General features: G+C 40.6%; 1 protein-coding gene across 1 annotated transcript in view; it reads left to right on the top strand.

The window, feature by feature from the left end:
• Positions 1-2,415: 2,415 nt before the first annotated feature.
• LOC138613302 (ethanolamine kinase 1) overlaps positions 2,416-16,332 on the top strand; it is a 30,586-nt gene continuing 16,669 nt past the window's right edge. The window contains exons 1-3 of the mRNA XM_069686943.1: positions 2,416-2,556; positions 7,475-7,737; positions 10,670-10,822. Of these exons, the coding sequence (XP_069543044.1) occupies positions 2,416-2,556; positions 7,475-7,737; positions 10,670-10,822 (557 nt within the window). The remainder of the gene's footprint in view (positions 2,557-7,474; positions 7,738-10,669; positions 10,823-16,332) is intronic.

Genomic DNA, 16,332 nt, shown 5'->3' with positions numbered 1-16,332 from the left:
TAAACCAACCTTACAACAGAAAGAAAACGTATTTTATCAGGGTACGTCTTTCAATGTCAGTTAATATATTTTGTGTTAAATGTTGTCCATCCTCTATTTTGTCAGATGACCTGTACTATATCTGCTCCGTGATATTCTGACCTCGCCCATAAAATATAAATGTAAAGTATTAATAGAAGTAATTGTGAGGACATATAATCGTCCACCAGCCCTAAAATATCATCATCAAATAATTAAATCTTCCGTTGCTCTGCTCGGCTTTTCTCCTTCCTCTCTTCTTATTTCCACATTTCGTTGAATAGCTGTAGCTCGTGTTTCTATCGCTCGACTTCAGTGAAAAAGACCCATCGTCTAAGCAGTGTCAAGAAGTCAAGAGAAACTCCAGCAACATTAACTCAGTTTTGTTACTCTTTCATGCCGTCTTCAACACAACCGGTACTTTGTTGATCCTTTTATAAATGATTAATTTTCAAGGCTCAAAGGCCCAAATGTTAATGTCTGCATTCTCCACATCAACAATCATGAGGAAGAAGAGAGAAAGGAAGCCAGACGTACAGTGAGTGAAGCCGTCTGAAAAGTGTCAGAACAGTATATTAATGCATGCATGGGTTATTGTCTGTGTCACCTCTTTTCAAGCAGCGCTCTTGTTCAGCCGTGCTTTTGAGGTACATGCAGCAACACAAACACTGACTCCACTACTCCATTCTCCAGCCTGACCCCTACATTTTTAATCTCGACACTCATCTCTCTTTCAATGCTCAACGTCTTTGATGATGAGACGCTCTTTGATGGCAAGTGAATTTCATTTGCGTCTAAAAGCTTGCAAAGTATTCGGTTCAAGATGATCACCGCGTTCGTGACTTCTAGGCAATTACTGTAATGATGCAAAATGGTAAACATTGGCCCTACTTCTAAATAATTTAACAGGCTGAAAACATGCTGCTCCAATGTTTATGAAACTCATTTTGTGTTTACACAGTGATCATGTTGAAATGTTCCGTGGCATTGAGCTAGCATAAGAGGTCATGTTTGAATGAGCTAATTGTATCATATTTAAATGGGTCCTTTGGATTTCACGACGACTCGGGTCAGACAATAGACTCCACCCGTGTAAAGTCTCTGCTGCTGCACGCAGGCCAAATGTAAAGCATCTGAAAATATTTACAGAACCAAAGCTCATCTTAATAGCCCCATTTTTTCTCGTATGCTTGCTTTAAAGCTCGAATGGAGTTCAATAAAGTAAACTGTAACCTAAATTCTCTTTAAACTCTGTGGGACTTTCTGCAGGGATGTTTGCAGCGTGCCCAGTTTTAATGTTAGAACTGCGTGGTGGGGCATTATGTATTAGAGAGCTAAGCTGAATGCCAAGAGTCAGTTTGAGGAGAGAAAATCTGCTGAGCTCAATCTGGAGTCAAGTGTCTCATCTTTGTGGCAGACAAAGTAGACATCTGTCTGAATGGGTTACAACATCCGGGGGTTGTAGGTTTGTTTTTTTGGTCTTGTAGTAGAAGATTTTTCGGGCCATTTTTTGCCTTTATTGATAGAACAGCTGAAGAGAGACAGGAAATGTTGGGATAAAGTGGTGGTGGTTAACATGCAGCAAAGGGCTGAAGACCGGAGTCGAATCTGTGGCCCCTGTGTCATGACTGTAGCATCTGTATATGGGGCACCTTTTCTACCCATTGAGCTAAACAGACTGTACATGACTATACTGATCTTGTTGATGTTGCTGATGATGATGATTATTATAACAAAACAACGCCCTGTACACTGCCTGTTTGCTGTGTGCTGGCACTTATTGACTTTGTTCCCTCCTGTCTTGATCGCTTGTGTTGTATTAACTCTCAGATGTACGTCACTTAAGCGTCTGCTAAATTAAATTGTAACATACTAACATTGTTGAAGTTATAGTTACTGGCATAATGGTTAAGTTAAGTCTGCTTAACTGAAGCAAAGTTATTACAGAGAATCAACATCAGTGTTATTTATCTCATTGAGATCTGTTTAGCACGTGCCTGTAGCAGAGCTCTGACCACCAGTGGTTAATGTTTAATCTCTGCAGCGTGTCAATGAAGATGCCCATAGGAACATTGGCCCCTGATAAGCAGGCCTGGCTGCTGAGTCACTGGACACACGAGTGGACAGTTTAGAGTGGACTCAAAAACCACTGATGGCTCTTGAATTATGATCTTAGAGCTTTTTTGTGGATCATTAGCGCCCGTCTGTCTACCTCATTTGGAGATTAAACTCACATTGGGCCATCCAGAATCTTGACAAATGTTTCATGTTTCATGTTTTAATGATCTGGACATAATTCTAGAACAGAGCAGGTTTTGGTTGGAAAGCTCCTGAACAAATTCTGGACTTCAGCGCAAAGGTAAAAATCTTTAAGACTTTAGAGCTGCATTGTTGGAAATGGACAGAAGGTCTGCTGGTCACGGGGAGCGACTTCTCCATGTGGACATCCACATTGATGAGCAGGAACCTCGCAGAGGAATTCTTGACCTCCTCAGCAGGCTACGTCCTCACTGGAAGGCAGAGGAAATTCAGATGAAGGTAAGTGAATGTTTGTTTTTCTGGGGCAATCTGTGATTCAAAACAGAATATGTATCTACATGAAAGAGAACTGCATTACAGTATGAAGCTTAACATATTCACACAACGGACATTGTCCTATGATGTTGCATGATGGCTGAAATCCTCAGATGTTCTTTTAACGTTGTACTGCTCTGTTTCAGGTTAAAGGTCATATAAAAGTAGAGAATCCAACAAGTTATCATTTCAAAGCTTTAAGATTCATCAGCAGCTATTAAAGGCAACAAATAGTGGTCAAGGTAAAAATATTCACAACAACAGTTTACTCTAACGTCAAACACTTCCTTGCTAACATAACTGTAAGCTAGGAAGTAACTCAATGCTTACATTACCATTTAATAGTGTTACAAGATCAGAAACAGAAACACTTTATTAATCCCTGGGGGGAAATTCGAGGTAAGATATGATAGCAAAAGCGTAAATCCCAAGCTAACAGTACTGTAAGCTGGAAGTGGTTGAATGCTAGCATTAACTAGTTAACATTAAACTTTCTCCAACATACCGTTAGATAGGAATGAACTGAAGAATACTGTTTGATGGTGTTAGAAGATGCGATAGCAAATGTGTGTATTCCAAGGCTAACAGTAATGTTAGCTGGAATTGGTTGAATGCTAGCATTAGCTGTTGTCTGACAGTAGGCTATAGCAAATACGTTTTCGCCTGAACAATTCCTAAGGTGTCACGCTCAGGTGCTCTGATTACATTGTTCTGCTTTGTAACAGTTTGCAAGTTGTGTAACCAAATAAAATTTGACAATTCTTTATCTAGCACTGCTTTGAGATGTATTAGCAACTTAAAAGTCAATAAATAAAGAGGAAAATCTTAAGGGACATCAGGCCATATTTCACGCCCACTCAACCTATTTTAAGTCATTAGCTTCAACAGTTTAGTGAACATTCAACTGTTTCCAACATACCGTTAGCTAGGAATGAACTGAATAATACCATTACTGTTTGATGGTGTTACAGGATGTGATAGCAAAGGTGTGAATTCTGAAGCTAACAGTAATGTTAGCTAGAATTGGTTGAATGCCATTAGCTGTTGTGTGATGTGGCATGTGACTTCAATAAAATGCAAAATATTTGATTATGCAAAAGTGAAATAATCGTTCTTTGCTGTGCTTGCTTCTTTGTAAAGGAATGTCAGAGTTTAGGGTTCATGTGTCGGAGTGCTGGTCTTCAATCAGAAAAAACCTTATTGGATTTGAAATGGGAACGCTTGACATCTGGATCCGGTGTTTAAACATTTTTACTCGACAACATTTAGGTTACAATATGTTTGAATTTAAGGGTCAATTTTATGCACTACATCACTATAGACCTTTATAGATTATTACATCTGCCGAGCTTTCGTTGACAATGTCACTGAAGAAGCAGAGGGCAAACTTTAAATGTAATACTTTAATTCGTTAATAATGTCAGAGCCCAGCTGTTTAAGTGCATTATTTAGCTTTCTGAGAACATTAAATGGATTTTTCTCATGTGTTATGTAGATACAAATGGGTCTGTAGATGAGACCTGCTAGGGAAGTCAGAGTAGTGAGAGAGAGACTATATTGCAGATTTGTTTTTGTCTTGGTGTATTGATAAAAGAAATATAACAAAAATATAGAAGATTACACGCTATATCCTTTTGAAATGTAAAGTGACCTTCTGAAGTAAAAACATAAAAAAACTGCATGAAAATTTGCATTTGCTTGTTGAATAGTACTGACACTGACACACATACCTTTCCTTTTTCAAAATAAAAGAACCCTGTGGAATAGATAAATTGAACGTGCACATGTTGATAAAATGAAACACAGTTTCCATACAGTGCCATATGAACAGAAGATATTTCACTCTTTAAGACCACCAGAAAAGCCAAGGTAACTGGACACAATAGTAGACGTTATTATTCTTTTAACCCTGGGAACAGATGGGCAGTGTTGTCAGAGCTTCTGTTCAGAACAGGATAATCCCTTTCTGGTCCCATGTGCAAACACAAGGTCCAATCTTTCAGAGAAATAGGGTTTATGTTTGTCAGGTGACAGAACATTGGGTGGGTGACCTCTCAATCTAAACCAGGTCCTGTTATGTACACAAAGGAGTAGATGTTTCCTTTCAGCCCTTAGATCCCAACTGTCCTTTAATGATGTATTGTGTTCATCTGTTTGGGATATAGAGGACATATATAGAGACTGTACAAGAGGAAGGACAGACAGCGTCTTCTGCTACCTCACTGCCGACTGTGTTTTTTAAACTATGTTTTATGTGAAAGTTGTGCTTTGAAATTACTTCCTGTTCTGTCTTGTTTTTCAAGTGTATATAATTTTGACTATTATTTCTTTTAAGCCATCTTATGAAGCACTTTGTCATCTGTTTTTGACAAATAAACCTAGACTAAAGGCCAAGTAAATACTTAATTCTGATTGGCGGCAGGGTGATACTTATTTCATGACAATTAGACACCTATGAAGCAGCAGAACTTACTGATATTTTAGATCAAATAAATGATCATCTTACATCCAATTCGCTAATAAACTCTCTACTTAAGTCTGCAGCCGACAGTAAATGAGCCAATGCTAACATACTGTCAGCTCTCCGGCTAATAGCTAAAGCATTCTACTAGAAATATTGCCAGTAGCCAAATTATAGTCATACTGGAGTAGTGAACAACATTTCCATTGCATAAAAACCTTACAGGCTGGTTAAGGTTTTTCCTGTGTTTACATTAATTGCTCGTATTAGCACTAGCATGAAACAGTTTAGGTGTTTAGGTAAACACTCCACAATATACAATCCTATATGATCAAAGAAGTGAGTACATCAGAAAACTTGTCTAACATGTAAAAACATGCATGTAAGAGACAAAAGAAACAGTGTCAAAGTTTCCCTTCATCCCTGACATAAATAGTTGATCGGATGTCGAGGTGCACATGTTTGTTCACTCTCCATCCTGATGAAAAGCTCTGCTGTGTGCAGAAACCATCTGAGGCTCAGAGAGCACCTTGGGGACTGTGGCAGAGAATGAGAGACTTTGAGAAACCACTCAATGACAACAAAAGCCCGATGAGGCCTTAGCAGGCAAACAGTGGTCACTGTGGTATTGTTGTGTACACACACAGAGCAGAGTGTGAGTGTGTGTGTGTGTGTGTGTGTGTGTGTGGGGGAGTTTGTTCTCTAACATCAACAAGTTCAGGCTGCAGCTCTCTACAGTTTTACATCTTTTAACTTTCATTAACTCATACCTGTGCTTTTTGTCTGTTTTTCAGCCGCCAGTAAAGTAAAGATTTTAATATTCAAGATAATGCATGTGCCTTGGTTTGTCAGGTTTAATAAAATAACTCTACAGCAAGATGTTATTCTCATCAAGAAAGAAATAAGTTAATTTTTTTTTTTTTTAATTTCTGCAGCCTGATGTACGTTTATTTTGTGCTGTTAACAACTGACTATATTTTAACGACTGATCCAAATGAATCTAGATCAGCACAGATTTACCTGTCCTTCTGTTTTTTGTCTTTGTTTATGTGCATTAATATTTCATTGTCATATTGGTGGTTGCATGTTTCAATATGTGCACATTTTTTCTCATTTGCATCTTCTTTGTTCTTGTGCGTGTTGCAAAGCCATTTGCTGAGCATGATCTTGTATTTGCACCTGTCAGCCCAACTGCCTCCTGCTCAGGTGTTCACAAATATCTGCATGTACTTAAGTGATAGCCTGTGAGCTAAGGGCTACACCCTGAAGAAGACTGCTTGTGCTGCTATGCGTGGGTTGTTACTCAGTCAATCGAATAAAGGCTTTTGACTTTTTTTCCCAGCAGAGGTTGTTTTTTTTTTTTCCACCTGTTTAAACTTCTGTTCCCCACCGAAGAGCAGCGTCACAACTCTTTGCTTAAACTTCTGAGCATTTTAGACTTTTTTTTACCCCATTAAACCACTTTGAAATTTTAAAATTAAAATATTTCAGTTCATTCACAAACACGTTGCTTCTGAGAGTTGTGTACTTTAACTTTTAATAGTACATTATGTCTTTCTGTACTGTGGTTTTGGTACCTTTTAAATACTTTTTGCCGACACAGTTGATCCCTCATGCGTTGCACATTTGGTTCCATTTTTACGTCTGTGAGGATCTTAGCATACTGTAGAAATTCAAGATTAAATGTGTTGTGTTACAAAGTACACAGGTATTTTCTCAAGTAAATGAGCCTCAGCGTTGGTAAATTAGCAGCCTGTCAGTTGATTTAGTACCAAAAGTTGTCCAGAGTGCTGAAACCAAACACAATGAATCTGTTGGCTGTGTTTATTTACCTTCTAAAGCCCAGAGTGACAGTTCTGGATAAACAGTAACTCAGACAGAGGATTAGTGGACTAACCAATATTTATATGCATATATGTCACTTGCACATTAGTGACAGAATATAGATATTACTGCCTCTTATACAGAAAGTTTGGCGCATGCTGTAATTGTGTTGTCAACATGTAAAGATTGCCATGAACTATGTCATAAAGGGCATTCCCCTCTTGTACAAGGTTGGGTTGTCACTGTTATCTGTGAAGTAACACATAATCACCAGTTGACAAAGTTCTTTGTAAATTAGTGTCAAGTCTTATGGACTCTGGAGACTATAGTAGGTGTAGATATGGTTTTAAAGTTATCTTAGGAATGTGCAGCTTCCACATTTATAAAGATAAATGAATGTCATCCAATGACAACACAGCTTTTCTTTTTTCTCCTGCTTTTATTTTGAAAGGTTCTGAAGCTAAATTTGATAGTTCAAATCAATAGTTCCTTAAGTCCCATTAGTCTAATTCCACTTTTGATAATCTAATACGTGATTCATCTCCTTTGTTCTACCTGAAAAGTCAGCTTTTATATCTCTGTGTCCTTCATCTCCAGACCTTCACAGAGGGCATCACCAACCAGCTGATCGGCTGCTTCGTGGGCTCTCTCCAGGAGCCGGGTTGTGTTCTGGTGCGTCGGTACGGCAGGATGACGGAGCTCTATGTGAACAGGGACCAGGAGGTGGAAATGTTCCAGGTGCTCCACGCCCACGGTTGCGGTCCTCAGATCTACTGCAGCTTCCAGAACGGCATCTGCTACGAGTTTGTGAGAGGAGCGGTGCTGGACGACGAGCTGCTCCGGCAGCCCTCCATCTACAGGTCTCTGCCAGAACAGCTCTCACAAGTTTGGTTTATTTCTTTATGTTCACATTCCTACTTTTTAAAAATGAGTGATTCTCAGTCTTAACACTTATTTTGCCTTTGAAATGATCTCTATTTCTTGTTGCCGTTAAAGATGTAAGCATTACAAAATGAGGGTTAAATAGTTTGGTTTTAAGTCTGACACTTAGACTAGGGTATTGGCCAATACAGAGTATCCCACTGATACCATTGCATGTGAATATACTTATTCTTAGTACCTGCATGTGAATATACTTATTCTCTTAACCTATTAAAACACAGATTAGTGCAATTTACTGCAATGTTATGCCTTGTTATTGTCAGATGATCTATAGCTGAAACCAGTTGATGTTTTGCTGGGTGTCTTATAAATGATGCTATTGGATTGACTGGCATACTCACAGATACCGCATTTTAGGCTGTATCGAGGCCGATACCGAAAACTGGTCAAATTAATTTATCACAATAAATAAAGTTCAGCTGTGTTATTTTCAAACGTCTACATGTATTTTGTGAGAGAAGCAAACAAGTAAAAATCCCCTTATAGATGAGTTCTAAAGTAGCTGCATCATTATAAATAATGTGCTTAGTTAAAGTCATAATGACCCATAAAAGTAATAATATAGTAAAATATTGGAATTAATTCAAAATCTATATTTTTCATGAAGGTAGAACCTAAAACATGTAGGCATTAAGACGTCAGCACTTGCTTTTTAACATCAGCTGAATGAAACAAAAACGTTTCAGCACGAGGAAATCGTCAGCGTTTCACAAACGTATGTGACCTTTTTAGACAATCAACGCCCGGTGACCGTGCAAAAAAATCATCATAAATGGCGCAGAAACACAATAGAAATAAAATACGGCAGATCAGTGAGCCATCACCAAGAAAAATCTTAAACACAGTTCTGTTTCAACTTGAAATGTGGCCTGAAGTTCCTCCAAATTTTCACTGTCCATTGTTACTTCAGTTTCTGATGAATAGTGGTAGCAGGAAAATAAGTGTTTGCCAGATTCCTAAATTACAACGTTGAAAACATAAATATATGACAGCGTTAGAGCTCCAAAGGCTGAGCATGACGTCCGAGTAAAAAAGCCTCCTCATATTTATTTTAAGTCTCCTCCATGGACTGCCTGTGATCCTAGCAAGAGTAAGAGGGCAATGTTATAAGAAATGAAAAGTATAAAATGCAAGAAAAAAGAACCACAAAAGCGATATGAAACAAGAAAATAAAAAGCTCCTCATTTAAGCCCAGAGGAAACTCTGTTTGTAGGTAATGAATCCAAAAGGCCTCCCTCTGGAGGAGATTCCTGTCTCGTCACCTCCCCTCAGTAGTGGCCCAACAGACAGACATCTTAAAGAGCAGCTCCAGTCAAGTTTTAAGACATAATAAATTGTGTCTGTTATGTTTTTTTTTGCAAATACGTTTAATTACCTTTAAAAATCCTCCCAAGGCATCTCCTCCTTCTCCCTCATTAAAAATTCTCGCTTTGTGCTACGTTTCTCCTTTTGTAAAATTACAGCCGGAAGCAAAACACGTCTCTGTCATTGTTTAGTGGCAACTTGTTGAAACTTAGCTAGCTTGAAGTGTAGTAATTAGTAGTATTAACATTAGTAGTCAGTAATGAGTTTGCAAAAATTACAATGGCTGTTACTGCTGGCTCATGCATCGCCGAAGTGGTTGCCATAGGTTACACATAATGATATGCATAGCGTCACCCCGTCCATTAACGGGATTGGCTCCTCAGGTTTGTGACGTCTCAAACCTGCCGATCTGAAAACGTGTTGTTCAGCCTGTCCTTGGTACACTGCAGTTTAAAAGCAGACAGGCTCAGCCATGGAGACGACTGCTCATGTTGTCCCTGATCGGTCTTGTAGCACATGAAGAACACCACATGGAGATGTTTACAAGGTTAAACACTGGATGTTCACTGCAGGTTCTTTAATGCTTCCAGTATTATCTTCGATGGCCTTTGTAGAGTTTTTGAGTTGAGCACAGCGGCTCGTTCTCTGTTTGTACAGAATTTAAAGAATTTGCACTTTATGCTGAATTATTTTGAAAATGTCTTGCTCTATAAAACATGTCTGTCCATTCATTTCGTTTGAGAAAGAAACCAAAACAAGGCACCTTTATAGATGAAGTATTATTAGATCATAAGGTAAAAACAGTATGTTTTGTAATCACCCTGAATATAATAATAAATCATAACATTGTAATTTATTACATTAACAGGGCTACTCATTTAAATTTAAATATTATAAGTTAACGCAGGATGTTGCATGTTGTGTTAAGGCAGGCCGCACGATGCCTTCAGTATCATTCTATATAAATAAATAGCTAAATAATATTACTGCAGGTCCATTCAGAGATCAAACTGTGTAAATTCATCAGGTTTATTGAGACTCATGTGAAACCTTGGACATTTGTTTTGTCAGAAAACAGCTGGTGTGTGTGTGTGTGTATGTGTGTTTATGTTGAGCATTTCAATTGTGCTGATGCAGGTGTTTTTTTTAATTATTTCAGCTGAGTCATGTTTCATGTTGAGCAATGTTGTTTAGCCGTGCCCCCGCTTTCATTCATCATCCTCATGATAACAGGCCGGCATCATAACTCTCTCTGCAGGACAGTAGGACACAACGCAGCCAGCCGGGGCTGAGCCGCCAGGGCCGCGATACGCATCAATCAGCCTCTGAGGGGAGACCCAGAGAACCGTATGTCGCTGCTAAGATGCCTCGAGAACAAACACTCAAGTAGTCAAAAGGTCACGAGTGCAACAAGGCCTATTTTTTAAAGCAGAGCAAGATAAGAGCGCTAAATGGAAAGGGAGTTGTGTTTCTGCTCTGATAATGGTTGTTTGTGCAATAACAGCGTCAGCCGGGCTCATCAGAGAAAATGTTTTCTCTCTGCAGATTGATCGCGGCAGAGATGGGGAGAATCCACTCCATCCAGCCAAAATGTGGTCGGCCTGTTGAACCTCTACTCTGGAGCAAAATGTCCCACTTTCTCACACTGGTGCAGAGCAGTATGAACAGCAGCCCGGCTGAGCAGCGCTGCACGAAGAGGTACAGCCACTGATCTCAATGTGTTTGTATATTAGTCGACTTGTAGTCAAGCGTTTCTGCATATTTACATTGCAATCACAACCTCTCACAGCCTGCCACTGAGCACCTCAGCTTTGATGACAAACCACATCTTGCAGGATTAGTTTTCCACTGTAAAAATAAAGGTGCATTGGATGTGGCAAGAACGTGGCCATCAAACCTAGTACCTGTACAGAGAAATACCATGATATAAAGCTAGAGCAAACAGCAACACAGCTGGTAACTTGTCTGATGTTAGCTAGGTTGAGGGTTAGCAAACTGTTGCTACAGTTGCCGCTGCAACGTTAACATGCAGGACGGCTGAGACAGCTTCCCAGAGCCAGCACAACACCTCCAGACAAGCAATACTCACAACTCTCCTGCTACTATGACTACAACTATAGTGGCTAACTCTGAGCTACTTCCATTTTCCATTTGCAGAGCCACAACTGTACAAACACCAGATTTTTTAGTGTGACTCTGAGCTACGTCGCCTGATTATCACCTAAGATGAATTAACAACGAGAAATCTATTTTAGTCAACCGTTCTACCCGCTCTGGGACATATCAGAGATTTACTTCTATCACTTTTATCCTTCTGAAACCAAAAGCATAGCATGGTCAGGTGTTCTTTCTAGTGGAGGAAAGGGTTCAAATACATGTATGAATGAGCTCTTAAAGTACGTCAAATACCTCTCGAGCTTGTGTCGGGAGTCTGATAGATTTTGTGATTCACTGTGATGGAAACCAGCAACGCTCTACACATCTTTATCTTTCAGGCAGCAGCTCTTCCACTGACGCCTTATCATCTTCTCACATGCGAAAAGCACATGTATCAAACCTGCTCCTCTCAGACCAAACCGACTCCTCGCAGCCTCGCTCATATTGTGTTGGCACATTCTCCTCTCCACACATGTGGACAAAGCCTGTCACAGCGAGCTGTCATTGGTCAGAGGGATGAGGCGGGGGCGTGGCCTCCGTGGCATTGACATTGCATTATCTCTGACAGAGGTCATGGGGTTAAAGGTGAGGGGGGGGATGGGGCTTCCAGACACTGCAAAGAAACAGAGCTGGAGCTCAGGCTTCCTGCAGAGCTCTCTCTTATCGGTCAAACGTTCAGACTTGTTTATGTTTGTGCAGAGGGGTCGGAAGTCCACAAAAACTCAGGCTCCAGAAACTTTTGAACAACTGCAGTTTTTTCTTTGAATTTTATCATTTGGACGAAGGCGTTCAGCTCCAGAGTGAGTCATCCATCACAGGAAGGGATTGTGAAGGAGACAGTCTCTTATGATAAGAGCTTTTAGGTTCCTGGATGCAGAGAGACTAAAGTCCCACAAGATTTAAGAGAGAGCTGGTTTAAGTTTTTAACTTTTTATTTAACTTTCTTTAACCTCTTTTTTACTGGAGAGAACTGGCCAAGAATAGCAGCAACACGTAGTTTCAACATAAACAAACAAACTACTGTAGGTTGAAGTAACGCTAAAATGATGTGATATTCATTTACACACAGGCAGCCTGGAGATATAAAAACATTCAGGGTAACTAGTTTTGAAGTTGAAGATCAGGTTGTACGTTGCAACAGGAAGTATGTGCAGAAAACCTGAAACTTTCTTCTCCAATTCGACAAGTTGCACAAAGTCAAGAGGAGGACGGTTCTGATTTGAATCCTTCAAGATTAACAGAGAAGCTGAAAGCAGGAATCAAATCTTAATTCAAAAGGAAACTGGACTTCTTTCACCTCTCGTCCGAAAGGCTTCTTCAGGTCTGAACTGACAGCTAGAAAAATAAGCCTCTGTAGGTAATTAATATGCTAATAGATGTTGTAATCAAATGAGAGTGGCTAACCTGGGCTGTTGACTCCGTATCACTGAGGATCACTCAGACAGAAGCTTGTCCAGCCAAAGGACAAAACACCCAGACACAAACAGAGTAATGAAGTTCTGTGGGCACCTGTACATCAGGGAGACAAAACAACCCCTCCACAAACACATGGCTCAGCACAGGAGAGCCAGCTGCTCAGGTCAGGACTCAGCTGTCCACCTACACCTACTCCTTTGAAGACAGAAGGGTTCCCAACCTGGGCCGCTGGTCGCTCTGTCTTCTATGTTAAGCTGGAGAAAGCATTCCTTAAAGGTGGTGTATTATGCTAATTACAAGCTTCATATGTCACTCTCTGATACCTGAGGAGTAGCTTAGCATAATTTACAGTTAAAAAGACAACATCGTTTTTCTCACACTGGTGCTCTGTGCAGGCCCTCATATGGCCTCTGCCTGAATTGACTCAGTCAGCTCTGTCCCTTTAAGAAACCCCGCCCCTACAAGCCCACTTTCTTCTGATTGGCCCGCTCTCTGAGGCCTGCTGAGGCTGCACTTTGTGACGTCACAAAGTGCAGCGTGTAGAATAAACTGTGTAAAACCTGGCGTTCACAGCAGCCTGCAGACTGAGCTAAGAAGCCCGGGGATTACTGCAACATACTTTTGTCTACAGATTTGAAAATTAACCCACATTTAGACTGGACATCCAACATTGTAACGCTAAATATATATATGTCATGAAAGGTGAGACTGAGAACCTTCACAGACTTGAAAGCAGGATCTACTTTGTTGAAACTTAGAATTTTACTGTATCATCTCAATGTTATATAAATGGATCATGTCAGGAACATAAAGTGATGCATGAAAGGAAACTGCAGCTGTAGAGCGAGTCAAAGACAATGAACTGGTGAGGAAGTGGACTATTACTTGAAATCTTTTGGTCAGAGTTTGTTCTTTATTAACCAAGGACTTTGTCAGTCTAAACTCCTTTTATTTCCCTTTGAGCTCCACTCTCACAACAGAGCCGTTTATAAGTATGACTCACAACTGCTATAAAAGCCTTAACTTGCACAATATGTTATTCTGTGCAAGCTACAATGTGACACCAGAAGTGTCGAGTTTATGGATGAATCAGGACGCTCTGTGATGCACTTGAAGAGGCAGACTGCACCGCATTAAGAGGCCCAACAGATGGTGCTATATTGTGAGACATTAGTGTGAATGAGGGGCTTTACAGTGTCCACCGCTGCTCAAACACAGACAGTCAGAACGACTCAAATGATCAGGGAAGTATAGATAATTTGGGTTCATAAAATAATGAAGAGTTCTGGAAAAGTAAAGAGCTAAAGCATCATTTATGAGAGGCTAATTTATCTATGGAGCGCAGTCTGTTTGCATTTTCACTGGTCTCTTGAGGGGATGTAAGACACACACACACACACACACACACACACACACACACACAGAGAAGCAGACAGAGAGGATTTAGAATGATACAAAAATGAGGTTTTAAACAGGCATCAGAGAAACTTTTGTACTTGAGAATGTATCAGTGCTCGTCTGAATGTGATCTTCAGAGGAAACGCTGAAAGAAAGGCAGAGAGAGAAAGCAGGAAGAGGCTGCACCTGCAGAGGAGGTCTTCAGCTCTCAAGCCACCCGCTGTGCAAAGAGAGAGCGAGACAGGGAGGAAGAGAGAGAGAGAGGGAGGGAGGCAGCTGCACGGTTCGGGGAGAGAGAGAGAGAGAGAGAGAGCACAGCCGAAGAAGTCAGAGATGGGAGAGAAAAGAGAGAAAAGCGAAGGAAAGCAAGAGTGCAGCGTCTCCTTCTGCTCCAAAAGGCCCCCTGCTGTGCCTCCCGTTTGCTCTCCCATGAATCGCATAAAACTGCGAATGGGGAAAAAAAATCAGCAGTGCTCGGCTGGTGTTTGAAATCATATGTAAATAAGGCACATTGATAATGAAGCGCCAGAGGAGGAAATTCCACTAATTACCTTACAGAGACTTGACAAGGAGCAGGAGGCGAACGCACTTGAAGCACTGTTCCGCATGAAAAGGACAGAAAAGAGAGAGGAAAAGATCTGATGGCAAGACGACAGGTCTCCATTTAAAGTCAATGCGACTCTTTCATTTAGCTTTTGACTCCGAGTAATCGTGGCTTTCTATGATAAAGTCAGTTTGTTAAGTTGAAGAAGAGGATCGGGTGAAAAGGAATCAGGGTGATTCACCGTCATACTGTGTGTTTGAGTTCATGTGAGAGAGCAGAGAGATGAATTATGCATGTCAGAGGGTCGATTTGGAAAACAAAGATTTCATAGGCAGTGAGATTTGAGTGGAGCACTCTGATAGATATATTCTGGGCCTCGATTTTAAAAAAGTGGAATTAAAATTGTCAGTTTTTGCACAATTAGCACAGTCAGAGAACTTTTTCTCAAGCAGAAAACTGCTGTTTTTGGCGCCGGTTAACTCAGCGGTTAAAACGGCGACCATGTGCAGAGGCTATAGTCCTCGATGCGGCGGCCCCGGGCTCAGCTACTTCCCTCGGCCCTTTGCCCCGTGTCATCCCCACTCTCTTCCCCTGTTTCCAACACTAGTCACTGTCTTAATAAATCTCTCAATAAAGACGCGAAAGGCCGAAAAAAATCTTAAAAGAAAAGAGGATACGTATATTTCTGCAGACTGGTTTGCAGGTTTACAGATAGATTTTAACGTGCTTTTATTCAATCAATCCTCCCTTCATCTGCTAATCCAGAGCAGAGAGGAAGAGTGAATGGACTGGGGAAGAAAATATACAGAAAATAGTAGACGAGGACGTGTAGGAGGGGTGGTGTAAAGCAGCAGAGCGTCTGTGTCACGACTATAAACACGTCTCGGCTCCTCTGCTTTTATTGTGCGTTCCTCACAGGCCTCACTAAATTATGTCTACAAGTGTGTATAATATCGGAGCGTCTGTTTGTTCTGTGAATAAATAGGTAGTGTTTAAATTACACTGTTTAAATTACCCTCTTATCGTGGACTGACGTCTCAAAAGGAAACAGGAAAATTAATTAGGAGACGGATGCTTGCGCAGCATTTATTCCAGGTGCATTCTGCTCTGACGTCCAAGGACGAGAGTGCCGTCTGAGATAGATGGAGTCATCAGTGGAGGGAAAACAAGCATGTGACCTCTCATCCAGGCTCGCTGCTCGGTACAACCATGTTGCTCCTGAAGGAAGAGTGTGCAGCTCAGGACAAAAAAATCAGCATCTGTAACTCTCACTCCCTCTCTCAGACAGTCTTGTCTCTTAGTCTCTTTAGCGTCTCTACACACGCATTCTTCATATGAAACCTTAGCTTTTTCTTTAAATTAAGAAACCATATCAACCCTGGGGGAATTCTTATGGTCAATATTTGAAGAGTCATGTCACTAACATAGTCTTTTGAAGTTAAGCATCATCAGATTTAAGAGTTTGCAGGACGTCTTTGTTTCCTCTGAAACATTATTTACAGTAACAACAGGACACTAACGCTGCTACAATCCAGACGGATCAAATTCTTTAAAGGTGACCAGGTCTCAGAGGCAGCTGAGTCACCGTGTGTCAGAGGAAACTCTGGCTAAATTGAGCCTTTAAAGGAACGTTTGGAGAAAAATAGTTTTGGTTTACAATGAGGCCCATTCACAAGTGTTTAAAATACCTCTG

Source organism: Semicossyphus pulcher, unplaced genomic scaffold (genome assembly GCF_022749685.1).
Source record: "Semicossyphus pulcher isolate SPU_LCO1_2020_fin unplaced genomic scaffold, fSemPul1.0.p SCAF_8, whole genome shotgun sequence".
NCBI lineage: Eukaryota > Metazoa > Chordata > Actinopteri > Labriformes > Labridae > Semicossyphus > Semicossyphus pulcher.
The sequence above is the reverse complement of the archived record's forward strand: the minus strand, read 5'-3'. Positions and strand labels throughout refer to the sequence as shown.